Here is a 22,662-nt window from a genome sequence, read left to right on the forward strand (position 1 = left end):
TATAAGTCGGCATCTTTGCCAACCGCAATCGATACTGTCGTTCGATACTGCAAATGAAAACCCGGTGGGTGCGCAAAATTTCGAGCCAATCCTACAATCTGACAGATTGTAGGAAGAAAGGAACAATGTTGTTGGCAGCACAAAAGTTCATAATCTTCTACTTGGAGTAATCTGTTTAAGGCTTTAATATTCATGCAGAAAGTTTTACAAAATGATCGCCTTTCGACATATATCACAATGGCGATCTTTAATCATAATGACTTGTACTGCTCGATCAAACGAGACGCATGGAGGCACGACGTAGGAGCCACGGTGCAGCCCAAACTTTGCAGATAAGAAATCTGGTAATTCACAGCATGACAAACATATTATTGGGTCTCCTGACCATCCTAGATACCAATGTGTGCACAAGGAAAGGAGTAAGGTAATCAAATGCTTGAGTCTTGTGTACCTGTTTCGGTGTTGGTTCGGATGAACCCATTGAGTTCTCGATCCTTAACTTCTGGAAATGCTCCTGAAAGCATAAATATATGTACGGATTTAAACCAATGACAATGGACATAATTTACAGACAATGATTGAAGAAAATACAGATATAAATGCCTCAGTATTCCATTGACGAAAGTTCTAGATTTGATGAATCAAACGTCCCACGTTGAGACTGCGTTAAGGCAAATGGTTCTCAAACACAAAGCAATAGTTTGCTACCGAAAACAACCAAAGTTTGACAAAGGAAACCGTCTTACACCTAACCTGTTTTTCCCTCATCAAATGAGCGCGTTGATCTGCAGGTATTTTCTGCCATCTCAAAACCTGTTACAAAGAAATATAACATTGATGTCGAGCTGGATAGCATATTATACCAATTATGTGTACAAACCTATTGAAATAAAGTAGCTGTAGTTGCATATTACGACAGATATTAACGAAAACAAAAGAAGGCTCGCCTATTCAAGATCCTAAATCCCGTGATTCTTTTGTTTTTAGTTTCAGAAATTTTCAGAGCACAAACTGGAAAGTACCAAGATACTTACATATTGGGCATAATGAAATGCATCTTCATCTTTCAAGCAAGATTTCAGTGAGCGCAAACCGTCCTGAGAGTTACATAGAGTCAATCAGTAATATAAAAACGTAGATGCATCACACCCAAACACAAGTATTCAAACACCGACAACTTCTTCATGCGGTGAGGCATGTTAAAAAATAGGGAAGAACAGTTATTGAACAGGAAGTTAAAGGACTAAATTTATGACCTTGTGTTTGTAGTTCTTGGCTCGTGTGCGTTCATCTATTACAAAACCAATCTGTAACAGGTACAACAGAAAATATAAGCAGTAGTCAGAACATTAAGCATCGGCATTCACATTGCCACCAATCCAAAGTTAAAAGTCTAAAGGCAAAACAGTATGATTCTTATCTCTCAAACAAAAATGAAACTATACCCCGGTCTCAGACATAAATGAAATAAGTTCTACTGCCTCAACTGAGTACTGTGATTATATATAAATCCAATTCACCTTGTCAAGTAATCTCTTAGGATCTTGAAATGCTTGCTTCTTAGCCCAGTCATTAAATACATGCGAGATAATCGATCTCTCATCCACACTGAATCTATTGCACAGTGACAGAAGAATAAAGTTAAACATGAACATAACCAACCAAAAATGCTAGTTATAATAGTATACCCATAATTGCAAGCAAAACCTTTTTAAGAAGCCATTTCCATGGTTTTCCTCCCCAAATTCCATCAATTCTGCAGAGGCAACGTCAAATTTACTATGATGGAGATCATTTTGCACCATAACAACTTCAGAAGGTAGGAGATTTGGTTTGAGATCATCTGTTGACGGAGTAGTTTCTTTTGAAGTGTCATGATGCTTTGATTGCAAGCCTTCTGTACTTACGTCAGCCTACAAAACAAAAATTGCATTCATCCACACTAGACTTAATAAGATTAGAAACACTTCAGATTCTTCACTATTTGTAAGTTTGACTAAACAGCAGAACAACTAAGGATAATGAACAGTAATACACACCTGGACTTCTCGTAGATGATTTGGAATTTCTTTCAGAAATCGCGAAGGTTGAAGCATCTGAAGGAGTCACCTTCTCAGTCAGAGCAACAAAAAATAAGGAGGACAGGAATTCAAGCTAAAACGAACCTGCCAACTGGAATCCATCGTAACATAAAGAATGAAAAGCTTTTTTCGAGCACGAGTCATTGCAACATATAATAGGCGTCTTAACACTTCAAAGCTCTGCATATAACTAAAAGGTCGTACCCAGTGCACAAGGCTCCCGCTTTACGCAGGGTCTGGGAGAGGTGAATGTCAGCTAGCCTTACCCCCATTTTATGGAGAGGTTGCTCCCAAGTCTCGAACCCGAGACCTACCGCTCATGGGCGAAGGCACTTGCCATCACACCAAGTGCGACCTCTAATTGTATCAAATACATATATTCACAAAAATTATATATGACCGTTAGATGTATTAAATACATGCAAGTATTGTAGCTAGATGATTATTGAGTAAGGAAATTCGATCCTGACTTGCAAGACCTAGAGTATACTAATGACTTGTACCAGATCATGAGTCAACAAGCACGTAAGGTTATTCATAGTTTGACACTAGACGACAATAATGAAGACATGATCCAATGATTTTGCAAAATAAAAAGTGCCTTAACAAATGATTTTGGTGTGCCACCGGAGAAATCTAAATCATATTCATTGAAAGGCCAGTTATTTCCTTCCATTCTAAAAGAAATACAGCAATGAATGTCAAACTATAAAATGTATCTCCTAAAGTTGAGAGAAAGGACCCTTACCTACATTACGGAAAAACACTATCTTCCAATGAAGTGGCATAAAAATTGCTGAAATATGTTAATTTCTAAAGTACAAATAAAACAACCTACCTTTTCAAAGTAGAAATTTATAAGTGCCTTTTCAAAGTAAAAACTTAAAAGTGCCTCTTCAATGTTTTCATTTTCAAATAAAAGTGGTCCAAAATGCTTGAAGACAACTAGGAAAAAGAAACATAACTGATTGAAGACCATATAGGAAATCAATGGAGCTTGAATTTCTAGATTAATAAACAAATTAACAGAGCTTCTGTACTACACAAGCCTTCCAAGGATAAGAAGAATAACAGAAGAATAATAAAAATCACATATAGGTGCACATGAACCTTCACACGTCCAGAAAATTTGCAAAAGAAGTACAGCAATAACATAGATGACATATGGCTTGGCGCACACACTCACACAGAGAAGCGTAATAAGTAATAATATTCCCAAATAGCTGCACATTCAATTGCACACATACAACAAGAACTACAACAATAACGTAGACATGACGCGCACGCGCACACACACACACACACACTCACGGAGCTAGTGAATGCAACAATAATCAGCTGACCTGGTTCAAGACTGGAGCAGTGGTAGTGCAATCGTCACATTTTTGTTGACATCATGAACTTGGCTTTTTTCTCAGCTGGCTTAAGAATCTGGAAAGAGCACATTAAGTTTTCATCTACACTCATCATCGCACCAGCATTGTCAAACTCACCACAGTAGTTGGGAGCTGAAAAAATTGTAACAAGTTGCCTGTCCGCAAAGAATTCATAACCATCTTCCATTGGCATGTTTAATCTGCATATAACTGAAAAATGTTAAACAATTTACCGCACATCTCAATGGAGGTCCCATTTTCTTTTGCAACGCCATTGAATTCATGGAACGGGATCTCAGATTCATTTACCTGTGTTATTGGCATGAGCATTAAAGCAAGCTAAGATGATTTGAAGAGGTTGATATCGTCATGAATATACTAGAACAGAATACCAATTTCAAGCCATCAATTAGGTATAGCATTGGCATGTTTAATCCGTAAATCTAATGACAGAACACCTCAACTCTACACATAAATAAATAAACAACCTGGAAAATATTACAGCCACTTGTTAAGGCAAATACCTTAATTATGAAAACCATATCCCACTCTAAACCTTTTGACTGCAAGAGAATGAAAAAGAAAGACAGTAAGCCAAGAATGTTTTGTAGAACTCCAAAGGAAGTCCAATAGGGAAATCATCGCAAGTATAAGAGTTAGCGAGGTTCGCATAAGAGGATATCAAAAAGATCTAGAACCTGATGAATAGTAGTCAAAGTGACAGAACTTTGGTTGTCATGTCTTCGGGAGTGAAAATTTTCACTCTCCCGCTCAGATATGTAGTCGATGAAAGCTTTGAGTAAATTAACGCAGCCTTTTTCTTCTGCTACGACTTCTCTCTCCCCTTTTCCCACAACAAAATGAGTTGATAAGAAATCAGATACGTCGTCTAGTAGGTACTGAAGAACCTGCAATGAGAATAATCGCATCACAACAACAGGGTTGGACCAAGATTTAAGTGACAACAATGATTAACTAACTAAAATAGAGAAATTATTCATTTAAGACCTTGTTGACTGGAAAAAGGGTTTTCCAAGCAGCGGGTCATTTAAGCTTTTTGTATAAATGACAATCATCACAAACGGCAAACTTACAGATCTCATGTCATTGTCTTCATTCAGCAGTTTTCCTCCATCTACATCAACGACTGCACGTTGCTCAAGACGGTACTTCTAAAAATTGAAAGTCAAACGATAAATTATTAAGAAGCATTGAATATAAGCATGAAACGAAGAAAATGTTATGGAATGGTGATCCTCATCCTCAAAGATGATTAAAAGCAATTTGATTCAAAAATGACATATCAACTCTGGAGAAATGGAAGACAAACCTGTGGTACCATATTCGCAACTGAGGTTATGACAGCTGAAATCGATTGTTCCTGTGTGCATTGATAAGTGAGACTACCATAGAGATTCACAACTAAATAAAGATAGGTATTCCACAGAACAACCTTTACCTCTTTGGAAACACAGATCTAACAAAAACTATAACATTTTGGATTAATATTGACGAATCAAGAATAATGCAAGGGAGCAAGAGATACTCTTCCTTCTAATAACAAGGAGGCATGAAAAGTATACAGAGTTCCAACAATTAGAGAACTAAAATCAAACTAAAAAAATCACCAGAGTAGACAGAATCTCACTTCGCCAAAAATTTGAAAATATATCCTTTTTATCCATTGAGATTCATGAACTACTCCTACTCATCATGCCAATAAGCAATGCGTAAGAGGTGCTACAATTTACCGAATATATTTACCCTGAGAACAAGTTTTGAAATCATCTCTAGTGTTAACAGCACCTTGCGTCCTTGGGTAAGCTGAGTCCTATTATCAAGTAAAGAGACCAATCAGTACATCCAAAAGATCTTAAATGCCTCTAATACCAATAAGAAAGAAACATGAGTATATCTTGAATTAACCATGCAAAAATGTAATGTTAAAGCATCTTGTCATACAGACCTCTTCAAGGTACCAGAAATTTTTGCACTAAAGATGTCACAAGCAGCTGATATGAAGCTGCATTTTCTGTGAGTTGAAATTTTGTCAATATAATCGATCACCTGAAGAGAGAGAGAGAGAGAAAGACAGTGATATCCAGAGATGTGAGCCTAGATGCTGAGTGTGTAAAAAAAGAAGATTAAATGGATAGCAAGAATATACAACTTTAATGCTGAAAAGAACATTGAATATGATGCTCATTCAATTGCCATTGAACGTGTACCTTCTTCTTTCCTCTTTCTCAAAAGCAAGTAGAGCCTTGAAGACTTGCCTATATGATCCATCATCACAACCAGGCAAAGTTGTTTTAATCATAGCAACAATGGCTCTAACTACCTGCCATAAGAAACATACTACATCAACAAGATCACAGTGTACCAGAAACCGTAATGTACCAGAAACATACTACATCAACAAGATGCAGTCTCCAGGATCTTGTCGACAACAAAGGCACATTGTGCATCCTCATTGTGACTTTCCTTGATAATTACCTACATTTTGCCAGTAAAACCGGTGTCACTAACTAAAAGGACTGAAAAATGACATCAAATTGTACTTGTTGGAGCAAGGAAAGATTAAGTACCTTAGACCCAGAAGAATTGTCCGTGTCAACATTCTTTAGTTGGCATCGCTTCTTATTGTTTTTTATAACAGAAGATGCAGCTTCCACAATATAGCGTGTGGACCGAAAGTTTTTATTAAGCCTAATCTGAACCATAAAGTTATGTCAAATCCCACAGAACCCCATAAAATAAAACTTACTTTCCTGTAATTGTACAATATATTTGTTCTATACTATATACAATGTTTTAAAAGGTTCGCCTCGGGGCGCGCCTAGGTGCCCTGTGAGGCTGGGCTTGAGGGTTGCCGCCTCTGTTTTCAGGGAGTGGGAGGAAGGCGTCGCCGGAGCCGCCTAAGCGCCAGAAGGCGCCACTGGAGCCGCCTAGGTGAGCCTCAGGGGATTTTTTTTTTTTTTTTTTTTTTTTTTTTTACTCCCAAACCCAAATTTTGGGTAGGGTTTTAACTAGCTCATACTCTTCCTTGCACTATCATCTCTCTGCCTTCTTTTCTGATTTTTATTTTTTATATAATGGATGTGTGTGCCGTCTGCGTGCATTGTTATATGTGTGCTCATCGTGCTTTTCATCCTCTATTATATATATATATATATAATATAATATATGTATATATATATGTGTGTGTATATGTATTTATAATATATGTGTGTGCTCAGGATGATTATTGATTAATAATCTTCTTTTTTTTAATATAATATATGTGTATGCTCAGTGTATATATTAAAAAATTTAGGTCCCGTGAGGCATCGCCTCACTCCTCACGCCTAGGCTGGGCTATCCCTCGGACGCCTCGCCCACGCCTCATGCTTTTAATACATTGACTATATATAATGAAAAAAGACACTGTGAATGACATAAGATAACATAGCAGTCAAGTGCGAAGCGAACCTTTTTGTAATTTGAAAAATCTTTACGAAAATAATCAAATCCAGAAATGTCCGCCCCATTGAAACTGAAAATGGACTGCAGCAGGATATATGTTATTTGATTTAGAACAGATAAGGGCTGGATTAGAATGAGCTGAGAGAGAGAGAGAGGGAGAGAGGGAGAGAGGGAGCAATAACATTGGATTTCCATAATAAATCAACAACATGCCTGATCATCATCGCCAACAATGGTTATGTGGTTATGAGAGGCGAGAATCCGCAAAAGACTATATTGCATAGCACTTGTGTCTTGAAACTCGTCTATTACAATAGCTTTCCATGACTCCTGGCACTCCTTCAACACTAATTAAGAGAACACCATGTATCAACATTTAGCATTACTTGTAAAACTAGATAAATCAATGAAATATACTTAGATGATAGAGACCTTCAGGAAAATCACTTAGCAGCTTCACAGAGCAGCTAATTAAGTCGTGGTAGTCCAAAGCGTTGCACGATTTCAAGATATCATTGTAATTCCTAAGAATTTCACCCTGATTCAGATTGAGAGCTAAAACTCATAAGCAATAGTTTCAAAGAACTGAAATGATATCTGAAATTCTAGTTCTGAGCGTACTCCTGTCACATCACCCATTCTTCGGCATTCAGCGGGAGTCTTTCCAGAAGCTTTTGCCTGAAACATAAATAAATTTATTGCCTAATGCCACATATTGTAAGACACACCATTGTATTGGTCATTCTAGCTTGATTGTAGCTAATATTTTTTAAATCGAATGATTAGAGTTCTTAATCCACAATAATCTGAACATTAAATTTGGTATTCATGACTAACCTGTGTCACAAACTTCAGCCATTTCTTTGATGCATCCTTAAAATGATGTGGAGATGTTACGCCGTTAGACTCTTCCCCATCTATAGCAACATTAAGATTCGTTTTACTCTTTTCATCTTCTGATAACCGCACAGCTTCAATGATTGCTCTTCTCTGTTGCCCATGTCCATATATCAAAAATTCTGGTCTGCGCTCGAGTCTAAAACACAAGCCAACATAACAGACTCAGCTATACCACCAAATGTATGGTGTTCAAAATCAAGGGAGGTGAATCAATAGCTTACTTCTCAGCATGTGATCGGCAAAGTTGCAATGAAAATGAATGAAATGTACTGATTGTTAGTAGTTTTGCCGTTGCTTTCCCAGTCACAGATCCAATTCGATCTCTCATCTCGGAAGCTGCTGCTGTAGTGAAAGTCATTGCTAGAATGTTCGACGTGCTAATGCCCTAAGAACACAAAAAAAAAAAAAAAACGTATAAGATTTCGATCATAAACAAGAAATGTAGAGAAACACACAATTACGAAAGAAAAAGTTAGAGGGAAAGTAGCAACACCTCATTGAGCAGCATTAGAACGCGCCCAACTATCGTTGAAGTCTTTCCACTTCCAGGGCCGGCAACAATCATCAAAGGTACTGAAATATCGCTGCAAGCTGCCTCGCGCTGCCTTTCGTTGAGAGAAAGCAAATACTTCAAATACTCATCCGGCATGTTAGGCCATCCATGGTTAACAGAATCTGTTTGGTTTTCACTACTCAAAGGCGGCGCTGATGCGGCACTAACGTCACTACCACAACTCCCAATATCATCACGCTGAATGTCCACACTCGGTTTCTGCTCGATTAAAGCGTCAATTTCCTGCAAAATACTCTCATCGAAATCATCATCGTTAAGAATTCCAGATGCAGAGAAAGAATCAAATGAAGTCAGAAACTGCGGTTGTCTGATTGGAGTTGTGAAAGAATCCGATTTTGACACGCTTGATTCGGTCCCGCTAACGCTTAAGCTTCCGGAACACGAAGCACTGCCATATTCACCACGCGTTGAATTGTACCGGCTTGCGGAAATCGGAGGCGGTGTTCTTTGAACTCTATTGAGCTGAGTTGGCGTTTGGATTCCATTTCCGCCACAGATTCTGGAATTTGAAAAACACAATTGAATTGATTTAAATTGAAGCAAGAAAACAGCCGAGTAGCAAAAAAATAGTAAGAAGATGAAACCTTTGATTCCTGAACGACTTACTTGGTATGAGGGAGGTGATGATCAGGTGAAACGGCGTCGTTGCGGGGGCGTTTGCGATCAATGAGGGCCTTGGCGGCTCTGAAATTCCGAGAGATGCGGTTTCTTTGTTCCGCCGTGAGCCCTCCGCCGTATTCCTGAACGTTTTCCTTGGACATTGCTTCGAAGATTCCAACGGAGGATTTGGCCTGACGGCCTGACCAGGCTGATAATATTCTTTTCATTCAACTTGTCTACAATAATTACCACTCTTGGTATTTATACATTTCTAACACGCCTCACTAACTAACTAAGACCACTACCAATCATACATAAACACTTGTCATAATCCTATGCACTCATAGTATCATCACTCTAACTTCCCCTCAAACTCATGTGGCAGATTGCCAAGCATGAGATTGGAACAATTACGAGTGAACTGGGGTGAACACAAGCCTTTGGTGAACATGTCGGCATATTGATTTGCAGAGGTAACAAACTGCAAAAAATTGTCCTTTGATGAACTCTTTCATGAACAAAGTGGCAATCAATCTTTAAATGTTTGGCTTTAGAGTGCAATACAGGATTAGTGGCAAGAGCCATTGCTGAAATGTTATCACAATGCAAAACTGGAACATAAGGAGAACCAACATGCAAATCTCGAAGAAGCTGTTGTATCCAGATAACCTTAGCAGTGGTTGTAGCCATTGCTCTATATTCAGCTTCAGTGGAAGACCTACTCACTGTATGCTGCCTTTTAGAACTCCAAGAGATAGGAGTATCTCCCCAAAAAATGACAAAACCCGTGGTTGAACGACGATCATTAGGATCCCCTGCCCAATCAGCATCTGTATAGGCTTTCAACTGAGATGAACATGATTTAAAACACAATCCCAAAGACATAGTGCCTCTGAGATATCGTAGAATACGTTTCACAGCAGCAAATGAGTGGCTAAGGGTGAATGCATAAACTGACATACTTGATTGACATAAAAAGAAATATATGGTCTTGTAAATGTTACGTATTGCAGTGCCCCAACAATACTTTTGTAAGTGGTAGGATCAGAAACAGGTTCACTACCATGATTCAAAAGCTTTTGATTAGGATGACAAGGTGTGGAAAAAAGGTTTACAGTCCAGCATATGCATCTTTTAAAGGAGTTCTTTGACATACTTGGTCTGATGAACAAAGAGTCCCTGATCCTGATACTCAATCTGTAAACCAAGAAAATAATGCAACACACCTAGATCTTTCATGCCAAACTCACTAGTTAACTGACTAATAACATTCTGAACCTTCATAGCATCATTACCAATGAGAATGATATCATCAACATATAATAAGAGAACAATAATTGATGAACCATCACACTTGACAAATAAAGAAGGATCTGCATATGATGACTTGAACCTAAGTTTAGGCAAATAACCTGAAAACCTGTCATGCTAGGCTCTGGGAGCTTGTTTGAGACCATATAAAGACATTTCTAGTTTGCACACATAATCTAGATAGGTAGAATCCACAAACCCTTGGGGCTGAGACATATAAACTTCTTCCTCAAGAAAGCCATGCAAAAAAGCATTATTGACATCTAACTGTTTGAGTTTCCAATTATGAGATGCAGCCAAGGATAGAACCAATCGAACCATGGTTGGTTTGACCACAGGGCTAAAGGTTTCATAATAGTTAATACCAACTTCTTGAGAATACCCATTAGCTACAAGAGTAGCCTTGTACCTAGCCACTGAACCATCTGGATTTCTCTTAATCTTGTAGCTCCATTTACAACCAACAAGATTTTTGTCAGGTGGTAAGGGCACAAGCTTCCAAGTATGTTGTTGAATCAAAGCATCCATCTCTTCTTTTATGGCATTTTGCCATTGAACACACTTGACTGCACTAGAAAAAGACTGAGGTCTAATAAATGGAAATGTGGAAGAAACACTAGGTGGATGAATGAATGTGTTTGAATGCACAACAGACACTGGTGAGGAAGAATGACCAGAAGTAACTTGATGATTGAAACCCAAAGCATTAGAGTCTATAGGAAACTTGGATTCATAAAAAATAACATGTCTAGATACTAACAGTTTATGTTCTTTGAGAGAGAAGCAAATATACCCTTTGTATTGTGTAGCATACCCCAGAAAAATGTTGGAGCAATAATAGAAAATATGAGAAATAACAATATAATTCCAATGATAATAATCATAAAGAAATTCACAACATCAATTATATATGAGATTAATATAAACTACTAGAGTGAAAGTTAGAATAACTGACAAACTTGGAGATTGAGGCTTGCATAAATGCAATGTCCTAAAGATAGAATTTCGCCCCTACTCTTGTGTTTGTAGTTCAATAGGCGTCCATCTCTCAGAATTCAACAATCTATAATCCGAAGTCAAAGCACTTCAATCTTCGGACTCTGGCGAACTTTATATATTCCGTACTCTCAAGACACGACTCGGAATTTGACACACGAATCATTTGAGAAACAAAGTTGGGGAAACCCTATTTCTCAAGAGAGTAACAATTAACTCTATTTTTCTATTTTTAATGATAATGGTTTCATGAGTTTATATAGAACCCAAGTACTTTTTGTTAAGGAGATGTAACTTTTCATCTATAAGTATACATCACTTATCAAGAGAATACACCTAAACAACATAACCTTTCTAAGAAATTGGTTAACACTATTTTTCATTCAATTATTAAAATTATATATTACAATATTTCATATTATAATATATAATTTCCAACAAAAAATACACTTAGTAGTTTTAGGTTCAAGTTTATTGCTTCTATAGGGTTTCAATGAAGGATAGCATAAACACCCAAAAAATCTCAAATGATCAAGCTTAGGTGGAGATTTATATAGCATTTCAAAAGGAGACTGCATATGTAGGGTAGGTGTGGTCATTCTGTTTATAAGAAAAGTAGCAGTGGCACATGCATGGAACTAACATTTTGAAGGTAATGAAACTTGTTGTAAAAAGGTAATAGTTGTTTCGACAATATGTTGATTTTTTCTCTCAGCCAACCCATTATGTTCTAGGGTATAAGGACATTTTTTATGAACAATGCCTTTGGTAAGAAGAAATTGCTTAAACTGAGTACTAACATATTCCCCACCCCCATCACTTTGCAAAATTTTTACATGAGCATCAAAATAATTCGAGACATAAGCAAGAAAGTTGACAAAAACACTGAACACTGCAAACTTTATTATTTAATGGAAAAATCCAGGTATATCTTGTACATTCATTAATAAAGGAAACATAATACTTGTAACCTTCTATAGACAGACTAGGTGAGGGACCCCAAACATCTATGTGAATTCCTTCAAATGGAGTAAGTGACTTCAAAGCAATTACAGGAAAAAAGAGCTTGGTAAACTTACCTTGCAAACAAGCTTTACAAGTATGAGATTGAGAGTTACAAGGAAAAGATATAAAAGACTTATTAAGTGCTGCAGTGACAATGGAATGTGCAGGATGGCCTAATCGACAATGCCATAATGTAGAAGAAATCTTTTGACCCACAAATGCAACTGGATTAAAAACAGGAGAAATAGACCTTTGTGGTTTGATTATGGGAAGTGGATAGACAACATTATTACTCAGCCCTTGGAATAGCACTCTCTCGGTGACCTTGTCCTGTAGACAGAGAGAAACATCATCCATGATACAACGACACTGATTATCTTTGCATAACTGATTCATAGATAATAAGTGTTGTGACAGTTTTGGAACATGTAACATAGAGTTTAACTTGAAATTATGTGACTTAGTGAGAAGAGAAGATGAACCAATATGTTTAGCTAAACCTTCACCACTAGCACTGGTCACAATATCATTTGATGGATAAATTTGTTGCCATGTGCAAGTTTGACAAATCTGAGGTCATATGGTTAGTTGCTCCTAAGTCAAGAAACCAGAAATCTTGTTAAAGAGTTGAGGATGATGCACCAGCTCATGCTTGCATAGCAAGATGAGGATTTTGTGAGGATATAGTTGAGAGATACATATGTGGTATGACAAGATACTGAAACTGGGAGCTATTAGACCGTGGAATAATGCCTTGTGAAGGACCACATGGATTCTAGCTAGGTGCTTCACCATATGACCCAGTAGGCATTGAAGTTGGCATAGATGAGGATAAACCCTAAGAGAAATGCTCTGATGTGCCTGTGAAATTCTTATTCCGATCAAAGCAAGTAGCAGCAACATGACAACCTTTGACAAATTTGACATCCATGTTGAAAACAATTCAATGCAGAATGACCTTTGCGATCATATTTGCAAAATGGCCTTTGCAACCCTAGAAAGAAGAAGGAGCGAAGAAGACCAAATGTGCACGTTTCTCTTTGGTTTTTTTTCCCTCCTAATCGCCCTGTTCGAAATCACGGACCTCGGGCCTGTGCCTAGTGGGCCCAATTATGAGGCCCATTATCTCCGGTCTTCTCGTTCTACTTCTAGTTACCCAAATTAAGAACGTACTGGTTCGCTTTTAGCGCGAGAGAGAAATGGAAGCCCTGATTGCCTCGTACGGAGACTCGTCGTCGGGCTCAGACTCCGAGTCGCCGGCTCCACCTCCACCACCACCTCCGGAGCTCAACAATCCTCAAAAACCGACCCCTGCGCTGCCTCCACCTCCTCTGTCACTTCTTGACAGCCCCAATTCCTTCGGTAACCTCTGATTCCCATCAATTTTCATCTTTTAGCTTTCTGTTGTGATGGCTTTTTCCAAGTTGGCCACCAAGTGTTTGATGTTTTGCCTCTGAAGGATTTCTGGACTTCTCGGCAAGCGCCCAGCCGAGCAGAGTTCGGAACTTTCCTCACGTCGAAGGGAACTACGCAGTACATGTATACATCCCAGGTTATCAAAATTCTCGAAATTTTCAGCTCCATTATCAAATGCGATCGCTTTGCACTTAGTTTTTGCTTGTTTAATTGCGTGGTTCCAGTTTATATACCACCAGCACCAAGGAAAGAGATGGCCTTGTTTTTGAACAAGCTAGCTTCTCTGGTGCCTGGTCTCCATGCGGTTGACGTTGACTTCCCGCTTGACATTCTGCGTAAGGACGAGCACAAGCTTGAACAAGTTGCTTTAGGCAGAGAGTTCCATATAAGTCTCGGAAGAACTGTTCCGATTCGGGTGCACCAGATTGATTCCTTGGTGACAATGCTGCGGCAGAAGCTTCAGATTCAGAGGCGGTATGGTTACATTTACATTCTCTTGTCTGCATTGCGTGAATTTAGTTCTGTTATTTAACATAATTCTGTAAGCCTGCCAAATTTTTCGTCCATTTTCGGTTTAACACATTTTGTTATTGTGAAACAGGTATTGGATTGATTTTAGCAAGTGGGAGGTTTTTGTTAATGATGATCAGACCCGGACCTTTGTGTCAATCGAAATCATTGCTGCTGGGTTAGCTGAGGTATGATTGCTAGCTTTCTTTCTTGGTGCAATTCTAAATGTTTTCAGTTGTTATATGGGCTTAAGATTTAGTAAGTACTTGCCGAAAGTCATGGGATTTTGAAATATCGATATCTTGCTTGCTTATTAGCTTAGACTTGGTCTTCGATGCACTTGTAACATGAAAAACACAAACGAAAACTAATGCATGATATGCTCATGGTTTTAACATGTGTTGTCCTGGCGTAAATCATGTTCCTAATCCTGTCATGTGAGTATATAAGCCTATGAAACTTAGGGCATGTTTGGCGGGCCGGACAAGATTGGAATTGGTATTTCAGACTAGTTAGGTTAGGATTGAACTGGATAGGATAGGTTTTTTGTCTAAAGATTGGTGTAGACTGTCTTAACCAGACTAGGAACGATGGGATTTAAAAGGTGAAACAGATCCGCGACATCCCAAGGATGACCCGCCCACCCAACAACTCTGCTTGTGACTTGCAACACCTCTCGTACCCTCCACGCCCCTTGCGGCCCGTCAGACCACTCTGATATCCTGGAGGAGTGAAACGTGGTTACTAGAAGCATACCTGTTTTCGTATTAATGCACGGTTGAATCAGCTTTCATTGTCTACAAGTCTGAAATATTTTAACTTCCATTGATTTCAGATAACAAAGCAGATTCAAGCTGTGAATGAGGTGTATAAGCTTCACAATCTTCCTGAATTTTACAAGGTTAGCTTTTTCGTGCTTTTCAAACTCGAATCGCTTCCTGAATATATGACAATATATTGGATCAAACGATTTCTCAAAAAACTAATTCACTTGATGGGGTCTTGGTGATCACAGGATCCACGCCCTCACATCTCGGTAGCTTGGGCATTGGGTGACATCAGCAATTCCCTGAAGAAAGTGGTTGAAGAAGAAAGACGAAGATCTACCATCGGAGGATCGTTACAGAAATGTATTTTTACCAGTAAATTCAATGGTATCGAATGTAGGATTGGTAATGAGACACACAAAATATGTAAATTTTCTGAAGAATAATGTAGCCATTTAACTGTATTGTGAAATTCCGAGAATATATCGCTGAGCATTGGATGAGAAGACATTTCTTCGTTGGTGTCGAACTTCTTGTCGAAGGGATTGGCACCAGTGTAAACGTCATCATCCATGTTGATGGTAATTACTTCCCAGCTACTAAGGGATTGGTAATTACGTCTTTCACATGCCCGACAAATAGAAGTATCACCAAACATGTGAATATAGAGCATCTAAGCGGCAGGCACTAAAAGGAATTTAGTATGCAATAAACATTCAACGGACACAATTATATGTCTAACCTTTCCCGCTCCTGAGCAATTTGAACATCGTTCAGTTTTTGGCAGAGATAGGGGTTGGTTTCCGCCATCATCAGCTGTCGATACTGGTTCAGTAAGAACAAGGGTTCCAGTGCTGGAGCAACGAGCACAAGCAAGAGATCCTGCGTAAGTATCAAATACACAGGTAAGCTGACATACGAAACCAATCCGAACATCTCCATCGTATATATTTAAAGCTACAGTACATAAAACTAAAAGTCAGAAATATAGGACATTATCACACCAGTTCCAAGACAATATTTGCATCGTTTATGCTCCTGCTGTTTCACATTGTTTATTTCAACTACCATCAATGCTGAGATCACTCCGACTGCTCCTCCAGAGAATGACGCCACTATGGGATCAACTTGACTGCAGTTTGAAAGTAAAGGAGATCAATAAACGAAACTGGTAACAACATAGTATCAACATTATTTAGCTTCGTTTCAAGAAAGATGACATCCTAGGTTTTTCTGATGTGTAAAAATTGAGGATCCTCGTAAAATTTGACTATATCGGTTCCCAAAGCATTTGATTCCTACGTTACAGACGGAAAACAGCAACAATCGAATTTAAAGATTCATAACACGATAGATGGTACAAAATTTCAAAACGATAATTACTAGAGAAGAAAAATGAGAAGAGATGATATGGGATCTGCTAAAAGAGGTGACAGACAATGTAAGCAATCAGAGCTCCGGCTGATTGTTCACATTCTCCCTATCTTGCAGGCAGCATGAAGGATAAAAAGAAGAAAAATGAGAAGAGATGATATGGGATACTTTTGCTTTTGAAGAAGTAACTTTCCACAAGCTTATTCTTGAACTGAGTTGGAGGGTTTTCTGGTTTCCTCCAGAGTATAAGGCCGACTGAAGAATTTAAGGGTCAAAACAAGTCCATCAAATCTAGAGTACGTTCGACCCTGCTGATATGAGATACTTTTGCTTTTGACAGAGTAATGGATGTATCGGCACGTGTGCTGTTACGCTTGTCTCCACATGCTTCCTTGTATCCTTCCCACTTGCCCTATCTGTTCCTCAGGGAGATGCGGTATCTTCCCTGGGAGCATAAGATGTTGAAGATCAACCCTCGTGGTCTCTAAGCAGCCCAGCTTTTGAGAAAGCAAACGCTTCTTCGATTTCTGAGCAGGCGCCTCTTCGATGTCTGAAGCTCCGTCGAGTGCAGCTTTTTATAGGGGCTGGCATTAAGTTCCAAAGCACACTTGAATCTCCACCAGTAGAAGCCCCATTCTTGCACTTCTAAGATCTTGATTTGTCCGACCTCTTCTCTTTTCAACACCTTTGAAAATGTCTGGCCCCTCCGACCGTCGTTTTGACTTGAACCTTGTTGAAGAGGCAGCCCCGCCTTCTCCAGACAACATATGGCGGCCATCCTTCGTTTCCCCTACTGGTCCTCTTACCGTTGGGGATTCCGTGATGAAGAATGATATGACCGCTGCGGTGGTGGCCAGGAACCTTCTCACTCCCAAAGATAACAGACTACTTTCCAAACGGTCTGATGAGTTAGCCGTTAAGGATTTGCTGGCTCTCAGTGTTCAGTGTGCAGGTTTTGTGTCTAATATGGCCCAACGCCTATTTGCTCGAACCCGCCAAGTTGAATCATTGGCGGCCGAAGTGATGAGTCTCAAACAGGAGATTAGAGGGCTCAAGCATGAGAATAAACAGTTGCACCGGCTCGCACATGACTATGCTACAAACATGAAGAGGAAGCTTGACCAGATGAAGGAAACTGATGGTCAGGTTTTACTTGATCATCAGAGATTTGTGGGTTTGTTCCAGAGGCATTTATTGCCTTCGTCTTCTGGGGCTGTAACGCGTAATGAAGCTCCAAATGATCAACCTCTGATGCCTCCTCCTTCTAGGGTTCTGTCCAGTACTGAGGCTCCGAATGATCCCCCTCTGATGCCTTCTCTTTCTGGGGCTCTACCGACTGCTGAGACTTCTCCTAAGCAACCTTTGTGAAGGCTCCATCTTGTTTGTTTATTTTGACTCATGTATATGTACATATTTGTAGCTTATCGGGGATATCAATCTATATGTACATCTTGTTTCCTTCATTTCAACGTATTGTGTTAAATACACCAAAGCCTTCTTCGCTAAGTTCTTTGAATTTTCTTTTGTTGAAGCTTTCTGAGTGGAGCATGTAGGTTGGGGTAGTGTTCCCTTAATTTTCCGAGTGAGGAAAACTTCTCGGTTGGAGACTTGGAAAATCCAAGTCACTGAGTGGGATCGGCTATATGAATCTTAGAACGCCATTGTGCTCGGTCCTGTGTCATGTCCTTCGTTAGATCCAAGTACTCTAAGTCTTTTCTTAGAGTCTCTTCCAAAGTTTTCCTAGGTCTTCCTCTACCCCTTCGGCCCTGAACCTCTGTCCCATAGTCGCATCTTCTAATCGGAGCGTCAGTAGGCCTTCTTTGCACATGTCCAAACCACCGTAACCGATTTTCTCTCATCTTTCCTTCAATTTCGGCTACTCCTACTTTACCCCGGATATCCTCATTCCTAATCTTATCCTTTCTCGTGTGCCCACACATCCAACGAAGCATCCTCATCTCCGCTACACCCATTTTGTGTACGTGTTGATGCTTCACCGCCCAACATTCTGTGCCATACAGCATCGCCGGCCTTATTGACATTTCTTCGTTGGTGTCGAACTTCTTCTTGTCGAAGGTATTGGCACCAGTGTAAACGTCATCATCCATGTTGATGGTAATTACTTCCCAGCTACTAAGGGTGTCGGAACAACCTTGCACGCAGCCTCCTGTGCATTACTTGGTATTGTCTCAGATTCTCCAAACTTGAATGCTAATGTAAACCCACTCTTGACCTTCCCGTCATCTGCCATTACTGGAAAGCTGGCTAGGATGTTGCCGTTAACCTACCTAACTGGCTAGGATGTTGCCGTCATCTCCAAACTTAAAATACCGGAAAGCCGGCTCCAAACTTCAATGTGCTACTAGTTTTTGTATGCGAGAGCTCCACCTCCATTGTTGTAACAGCATCTGATGCGGACTAGTCCTTCATTCCCGTTACTCGTTGCTATCTCCACTTCAAACTTGGCGTAATGGCTCCCGGCCTCTTCTCCGGTGAAATTGAGAAACCCTGGGAAACCCTTGAGCTGGCGTTTTCATTCTGTTGTCCGTATATCTTGATATTACAAGTATTTGTTGTGCAAAATGCATGCTAAGTTCAAGTTATGTTTATATGTGTGTGTGTGTGCGTGTGTGTGTGTGTGTTGCCACTTTTCCAACGTTTTCTCCAAAATTGTGATTTTGGTGTTGTTCTAACTTTATGTTGGTGTTGTTCTAACTTTGGTGAATGCTAATAACAATTCCCTCGTTAACCATTGGGACGAGCAACAAGGCAGTTTTGATTCCGGGCACAACGACGATACCTCGAAAGAAATTGATTCTTCCCCAGAAAGATGTTTTAAAACAAAGTTGAACAAGGGAAGAAAACTTTTGAATCGCAATCAGATGTCTGGTCAAATTCTTTAACAGTTGATGTATACAGAAGTTCCTTGCTTATGACACGACTTATGAGAGGATGTATGTATTGCATTTGCATCAAAAGAAAGAAAGAAGGTTGTAAGTGGTAAGGGAACGACTACCGATGGCGCTCCACTTCTAATCAAAGGGATCGATCCGAGGGTCGTGTTCACTTGCCATCGCCATTCCAGTGCAAAGGCATGTCGGGCACATTACCTGCCACATTTACAGACGCAATGTTAGATATAGCTGCCATTTGGAAGTCACCTCTCAAAATTTTGCTACTAAATTAATCTTAGACTTCATTTCCAGTGCAATTTTTTTCTTCCGAAATGTCTTTCACATGCCCGACAAATACAAGTATCGGTCACCAAGCTTGTGAATATAGTGCATCTAAGCGGCAGGCACTAAAAGGAATTTAGTATGCAATAAACATTCAACGGACATAATTATATGTCTAACCTTTCCCGCTCCTGAGCAATTTGAACATCGTTCAGTTTTTGGCAGAGATAGGGGTTGGTTTCCGCCATCAGCTGTCGATACTGGTTCAGTAAGAACAAGGGTTCCAGTGCTGGAGCAACGAGCACAAGCAAGATATCCTGCGTAAGTATCAAATACACAGGTAAGTTGACATATGAAACCAATCCGAACATCTCCATCGTATATATTTAAAGCTACAGTACATAAAACTAAAAGTCAGAAATAGAGGACATTATCACACCAGTTCCAAGACAGTATTTGCATCGTTTATGCTCCTGCTGTTTCACATTGTTTATTTCAACTACCATCAATGCTGAGATCACTCCAACTGCTCCTCCAGAGAACGACGCCACTATGGGATCAACTTGACTGCAGTTTGAAAGTAAAGGAGATCAATAAACGAAACTGGTAACAACAGAGTATCAACATTATTTAGCTTCGTTTCAAGAAAGATGACATCCTAGGTTTTTCTAATGTGTAAAAATTGAGGATCCACGTAAAATTTGACTATATCGGTTCCCAAAGTATTTGATTCCTACGTTACAGATGGAAAACAGTAACAATCTAATTTAAAGATGCATAACACGATAGATGGTACAAAATTTCAAAACGATAATTACTAGAGAACAGGAGGGTTAATAGCCTGAGATATGAGCCATACCTCAACTGCAACGGCAGATGCATATTTACTATAAAGTCTTTATATGATGTGCCTCCTATTCCCAGCTTCAACTCCAACTGAAATATGTAAAGGTAATTGTAGGCAAAGAGTTACAAACATAACCGAATCCATGTTTTATAAGCAACAACTAAACTTATTTTGATATGTTTCCTCATTTTTTACTTGCAAATTCCGAACCATATTGTCGGACCAGTAAAAGAGAATAATGTTTATGATAACTGTTAAAACTAATCACAACAGGTTAATGCATAAAGAACTTACGGAGGGTGCTATGAGGCCACCGAAAAGGATAAACCCCGCAATAATTGAATAACAAACAGCATAATACTGCTTAAGGTTGTCTGAACTCTGGAAGCAATGAATTCACCTTGTGATTAATACTTTGCACAAACACTAGTTTTTGCAAATTTTTATGAATCGACAAAAGGCTACAACAAAATATGGCTAAAACATGTCGGGGATATGAAAATACATGTCTTCACAGGGGCACCAGCTTACCAGGGGAGGCAAAAATGGAATGAACGATGGAAAACTAGGAAGTTCGTTTTCTTGATCTTCATTTACCGCTCCAAGCTCTGCACGTTTAATCCGCTGTTGTATCCTCAGCCTGCGAACCTACGCATATCGAAGCTCATTCTTAAAGAACACATTTCTAATGGCAATTGGAGAGTAATTTAAAACATGCTAAACTGAGAAAGTGGTAGTAACTAGCAATTGCTCTCACCTCCTCCATATGCAAGAAAATTTTGTTGCGACGACTCCGAATATTATCTTGAATTTCCTGCAGCTCCATTGTGGCAAAATCCTGCACTGTTTCAGGCCCCTCTATGATACAAAATATGCACCATTAAGCATGTAAAAACTAAAAATTACAGGCTACAAAGCAATTTCCGTATAGTTGTTGGGTTAAATAACATCAACAGCAAATAAATCACATGGGTTTTTCACATAAAGTTACAAACTTTCAAGGACTAATAAGCTGTCTGCAATCTCATAAATTTCACAGTGCAAAGTAACAATCCAAAGCTTGGAACTTTAAATTTCCACCTTCTGTTAATTTCCTAGAGAGAAGAGAGGGGGGGGGGGGAAGTACCCGGCGGGGTTTGTATCAGCGGCGGGATTGGGATCAGAATCGACAGACGGAGCGAAAGAGGAGGAGTCGGGTTCCGAAGCCATGGCAAGGGATCGCCATCTGGAGCTGCTTGTTGATATGGGGCTTCTGGGTAGCTGAATTTGGAGCAGCCGGCGCTATGCAGTTTGTACGGACGGCACCGATTTACGGGGAAAGAAACGGCCAAAAGTCTGCCGGAGCAGAGCATCTCTGTCTCTCTCTCTCAAACCAGAAGGTAGAGCTTTCTGTTTCTCTTGAGGTTTCTTTCACTGGTAAATTCCAGAGAAGCAGAGAAGAAGGCTCTCTGAGAAATGGCGATGGTGCAAGTGGAGACAAAACAAATGTAAATCTTGAAGCACTGAACATCTGCAGAACACTTGTCAACTGCCGAACTCTAGGATTAGGAGAGAGACAGTGAGCGACCGGCCAAAAAAACAAAATGGAGGTAAGTGGCTAATTCTTCTCTCATTTTTTTTTCCTTGTTTTTCAGGAAAAAAAAAAGACAGAGAGAGATTTTTAGTGGACCTGGCGTCGATAGATTCGAGTAGTATGTCACATTTAAAATTTGAGCAAATTGTAACTATAGTACTTTAATTTTAATTTAATTGGAGGAATGATCCATCAACTAAAAATTCATTACCATTGATCATTTAATTAAAAATCTATTACCGTTGGTCCCTCAACTTTAATTCAACTAGAGAAATGATCTTTTAACTTTAACCCAATTGTAGCAATGGTCATTCCAACATAACTCGTTTTGACAAAATTTTTGATGTAGTTGACGAAAATGACCATAATTACATACTTTGATAAGTTGAGGAACTCTAATTGTATAAATGGTCATTTCAACATAATTTATTTTGACAAAATTTTGACGAAATTGATGAAAAGGACTATAGCTACACATTTTGATAAGTTGAGGGACCAATAGTAATTGATTTTTAGTTGAAGGACCATTGCTATAATTTACTCTTAAAATTTTATTATAGGATGACAAACGTCGAAAATAAAAGGTTAAGTGCAGTGATCGTCTTTGAGGTTTTGGAGGTTCTGTGTGGTCAAATACTTTGTTCTCCCTAAAATTGCCACTATTGAGACGATTACTTGCCTCATACAAACA

At 39.2% G+C, this 22,662-nt stretch overlaps 4 protein-coding genes across 8 annotated transcripts; 1 reads left to right on the forward strand and 3 right to left on the reverse strand.

Annotated features, from left to right (window-relative positions):
• Window positions 1–251: 251 nt before the first annotated feature.
• On the reverse strand, window positions 252–2,183 carry LOC139187661 (ATP-dependent DNA helicase SRS2-like protein At4g25120). The gene is made up of 9 exons (XM_070825809.1): window positions 2,166–2,183; window positions 2,040–2,096; window positions 1,708–1,913; window positions 1,521–1,614; window positions 1,257–1,307; window positions 1,035–1,097; window positions 754–813; window positions 452–514; window positions 252–341 (listed from the first exon to the last, which is right to left on the reverse strand). Exons 1-9 carry the CDS (start codon window positions 2,181–2,183, stop codon window positions 252–254), a joined length of 702 nt encoding a protein of 233 aa, XP_070681910.1.
• A 1,469-nt stretch (window positions 2,184–3,652) lies between these two features.
• LOC103429311 (ATP-dependent DNA helicase SRS2-like protein At4g25120) lies at window positions 3,653–9,157 on the reverse strand. Its single transcript, XM_070825810.1, has 19 exons — window positions 9,003–9,157; window positions 8,316–8,895; window positions 8,044–8,207; window positions 7,760–7,958; window positions 7,544–7,600; window positions 7,355–7,460; window positions 7,136–7,269; window positions 6,929–7,003; window positions 6,046–6,171; window positions 5,885–5,953; window positions 5,686–5,798; window positions 5,424–5,489; window positions 5,222–5,288; window positions 4,788–4,838; window positions 4,552–4,629; window positions 4,156–4,365; window positions 3,982–4,020; window positions 3,850–3,900; window positions 3,653–3,766 (listed from the first exon to the last, which is right to left on the reverse strand). Exons 1-19 carry the CDS (start codon window positions 9,155–9,157, stop codon window positions 3,653–3,655), a joined length of 2,454 nt encoding a protein of 817 aa, XP_070681911.1.
• Window positions 9,158–13,462: 4,305 nt separating this feature from the next.
• LOC114826143 (uncharacterized) lies at window positions 13,463–15,507 on the forward strand. Its single transcript, XM_029106043.2, has 6 exons — window positions 13,463–13,670; window positions 13,768–13,860; window positions 13,949–14,198; window positions 14,326–14,422; window positions 15,070–15,135; window positions 15,250–15,507. Exons 1-6 carry the CDS (start codon window positions 13,508–13,510, stop codon window positions 15,445–15,447), a joined length of 867 nt encoding a protein of 288 aa, XP_028961876.1. The 5' UTR covers window positions 13,463–13,507; the 3' UTR covers window positions 15,448–15,507.
• LOC103428538 (protein ORANGE, chloroplastic-like) lies at window positions 15,046–22,030 on the reverse strand. Of its 5 annotated transcripts, XR_011583138.1 has the most exons (11): window positions 21,525–22,030; window positions 21,156–21,256; window positions 20,930–21,046; window positions 20,693–20,779; window positions 20,411–20,487; window positions 19,991–20,118; window positions 19,732–19,868; window positions 19,392–19,485; window positions 16,006–16,133; window positions 15,744–15,883; window positions 15,046–15,621 (listed from the first exon to the last, which is right to left on the reverse strand). XR_011583138.1 is itself a non-coding variant. In XM_070825395.1 (8 exons), the coding sequence occupies exons 1-8, from the start codon at window positions 21,748–21,750 to the stop codon at window positions 19,408–19,410; spliced, it is 951 nt and encodes a 316-aa protein (XP_070681496.1). In that variant the 5' UTR covers window positions 21,751–22,030; the 3' UTR covers window positions 19,222–19,407. The 5 variants fall into 5 exon arrangements, 1 of the variants encoding a protein (XP_070681496.1); XR_011583137.1 differs by having other exon boundaries at window positions 15,046–15,883; XR_011583139.1 differs by having other exon boundaries at window positions 15,046–15,883; window positions 21,156–21,241; window positions 21,525–21,896.
• Between the last annotated feature and the right edge of the window lie 632 nt (window positions 22,031–22,662).

This window comes from Malus domestica, chromosome 07, assembly GCF_042453785.1.
Source record: "Malus domestica chromosome 07, GDT2T_hap1".
NCBI classification, from domain to species: Eukaryota; Viridiplantae; Streptophyta; class Magnoliopsida; order Rosales; family Rosaceae; genus Malus; species Malus domestica.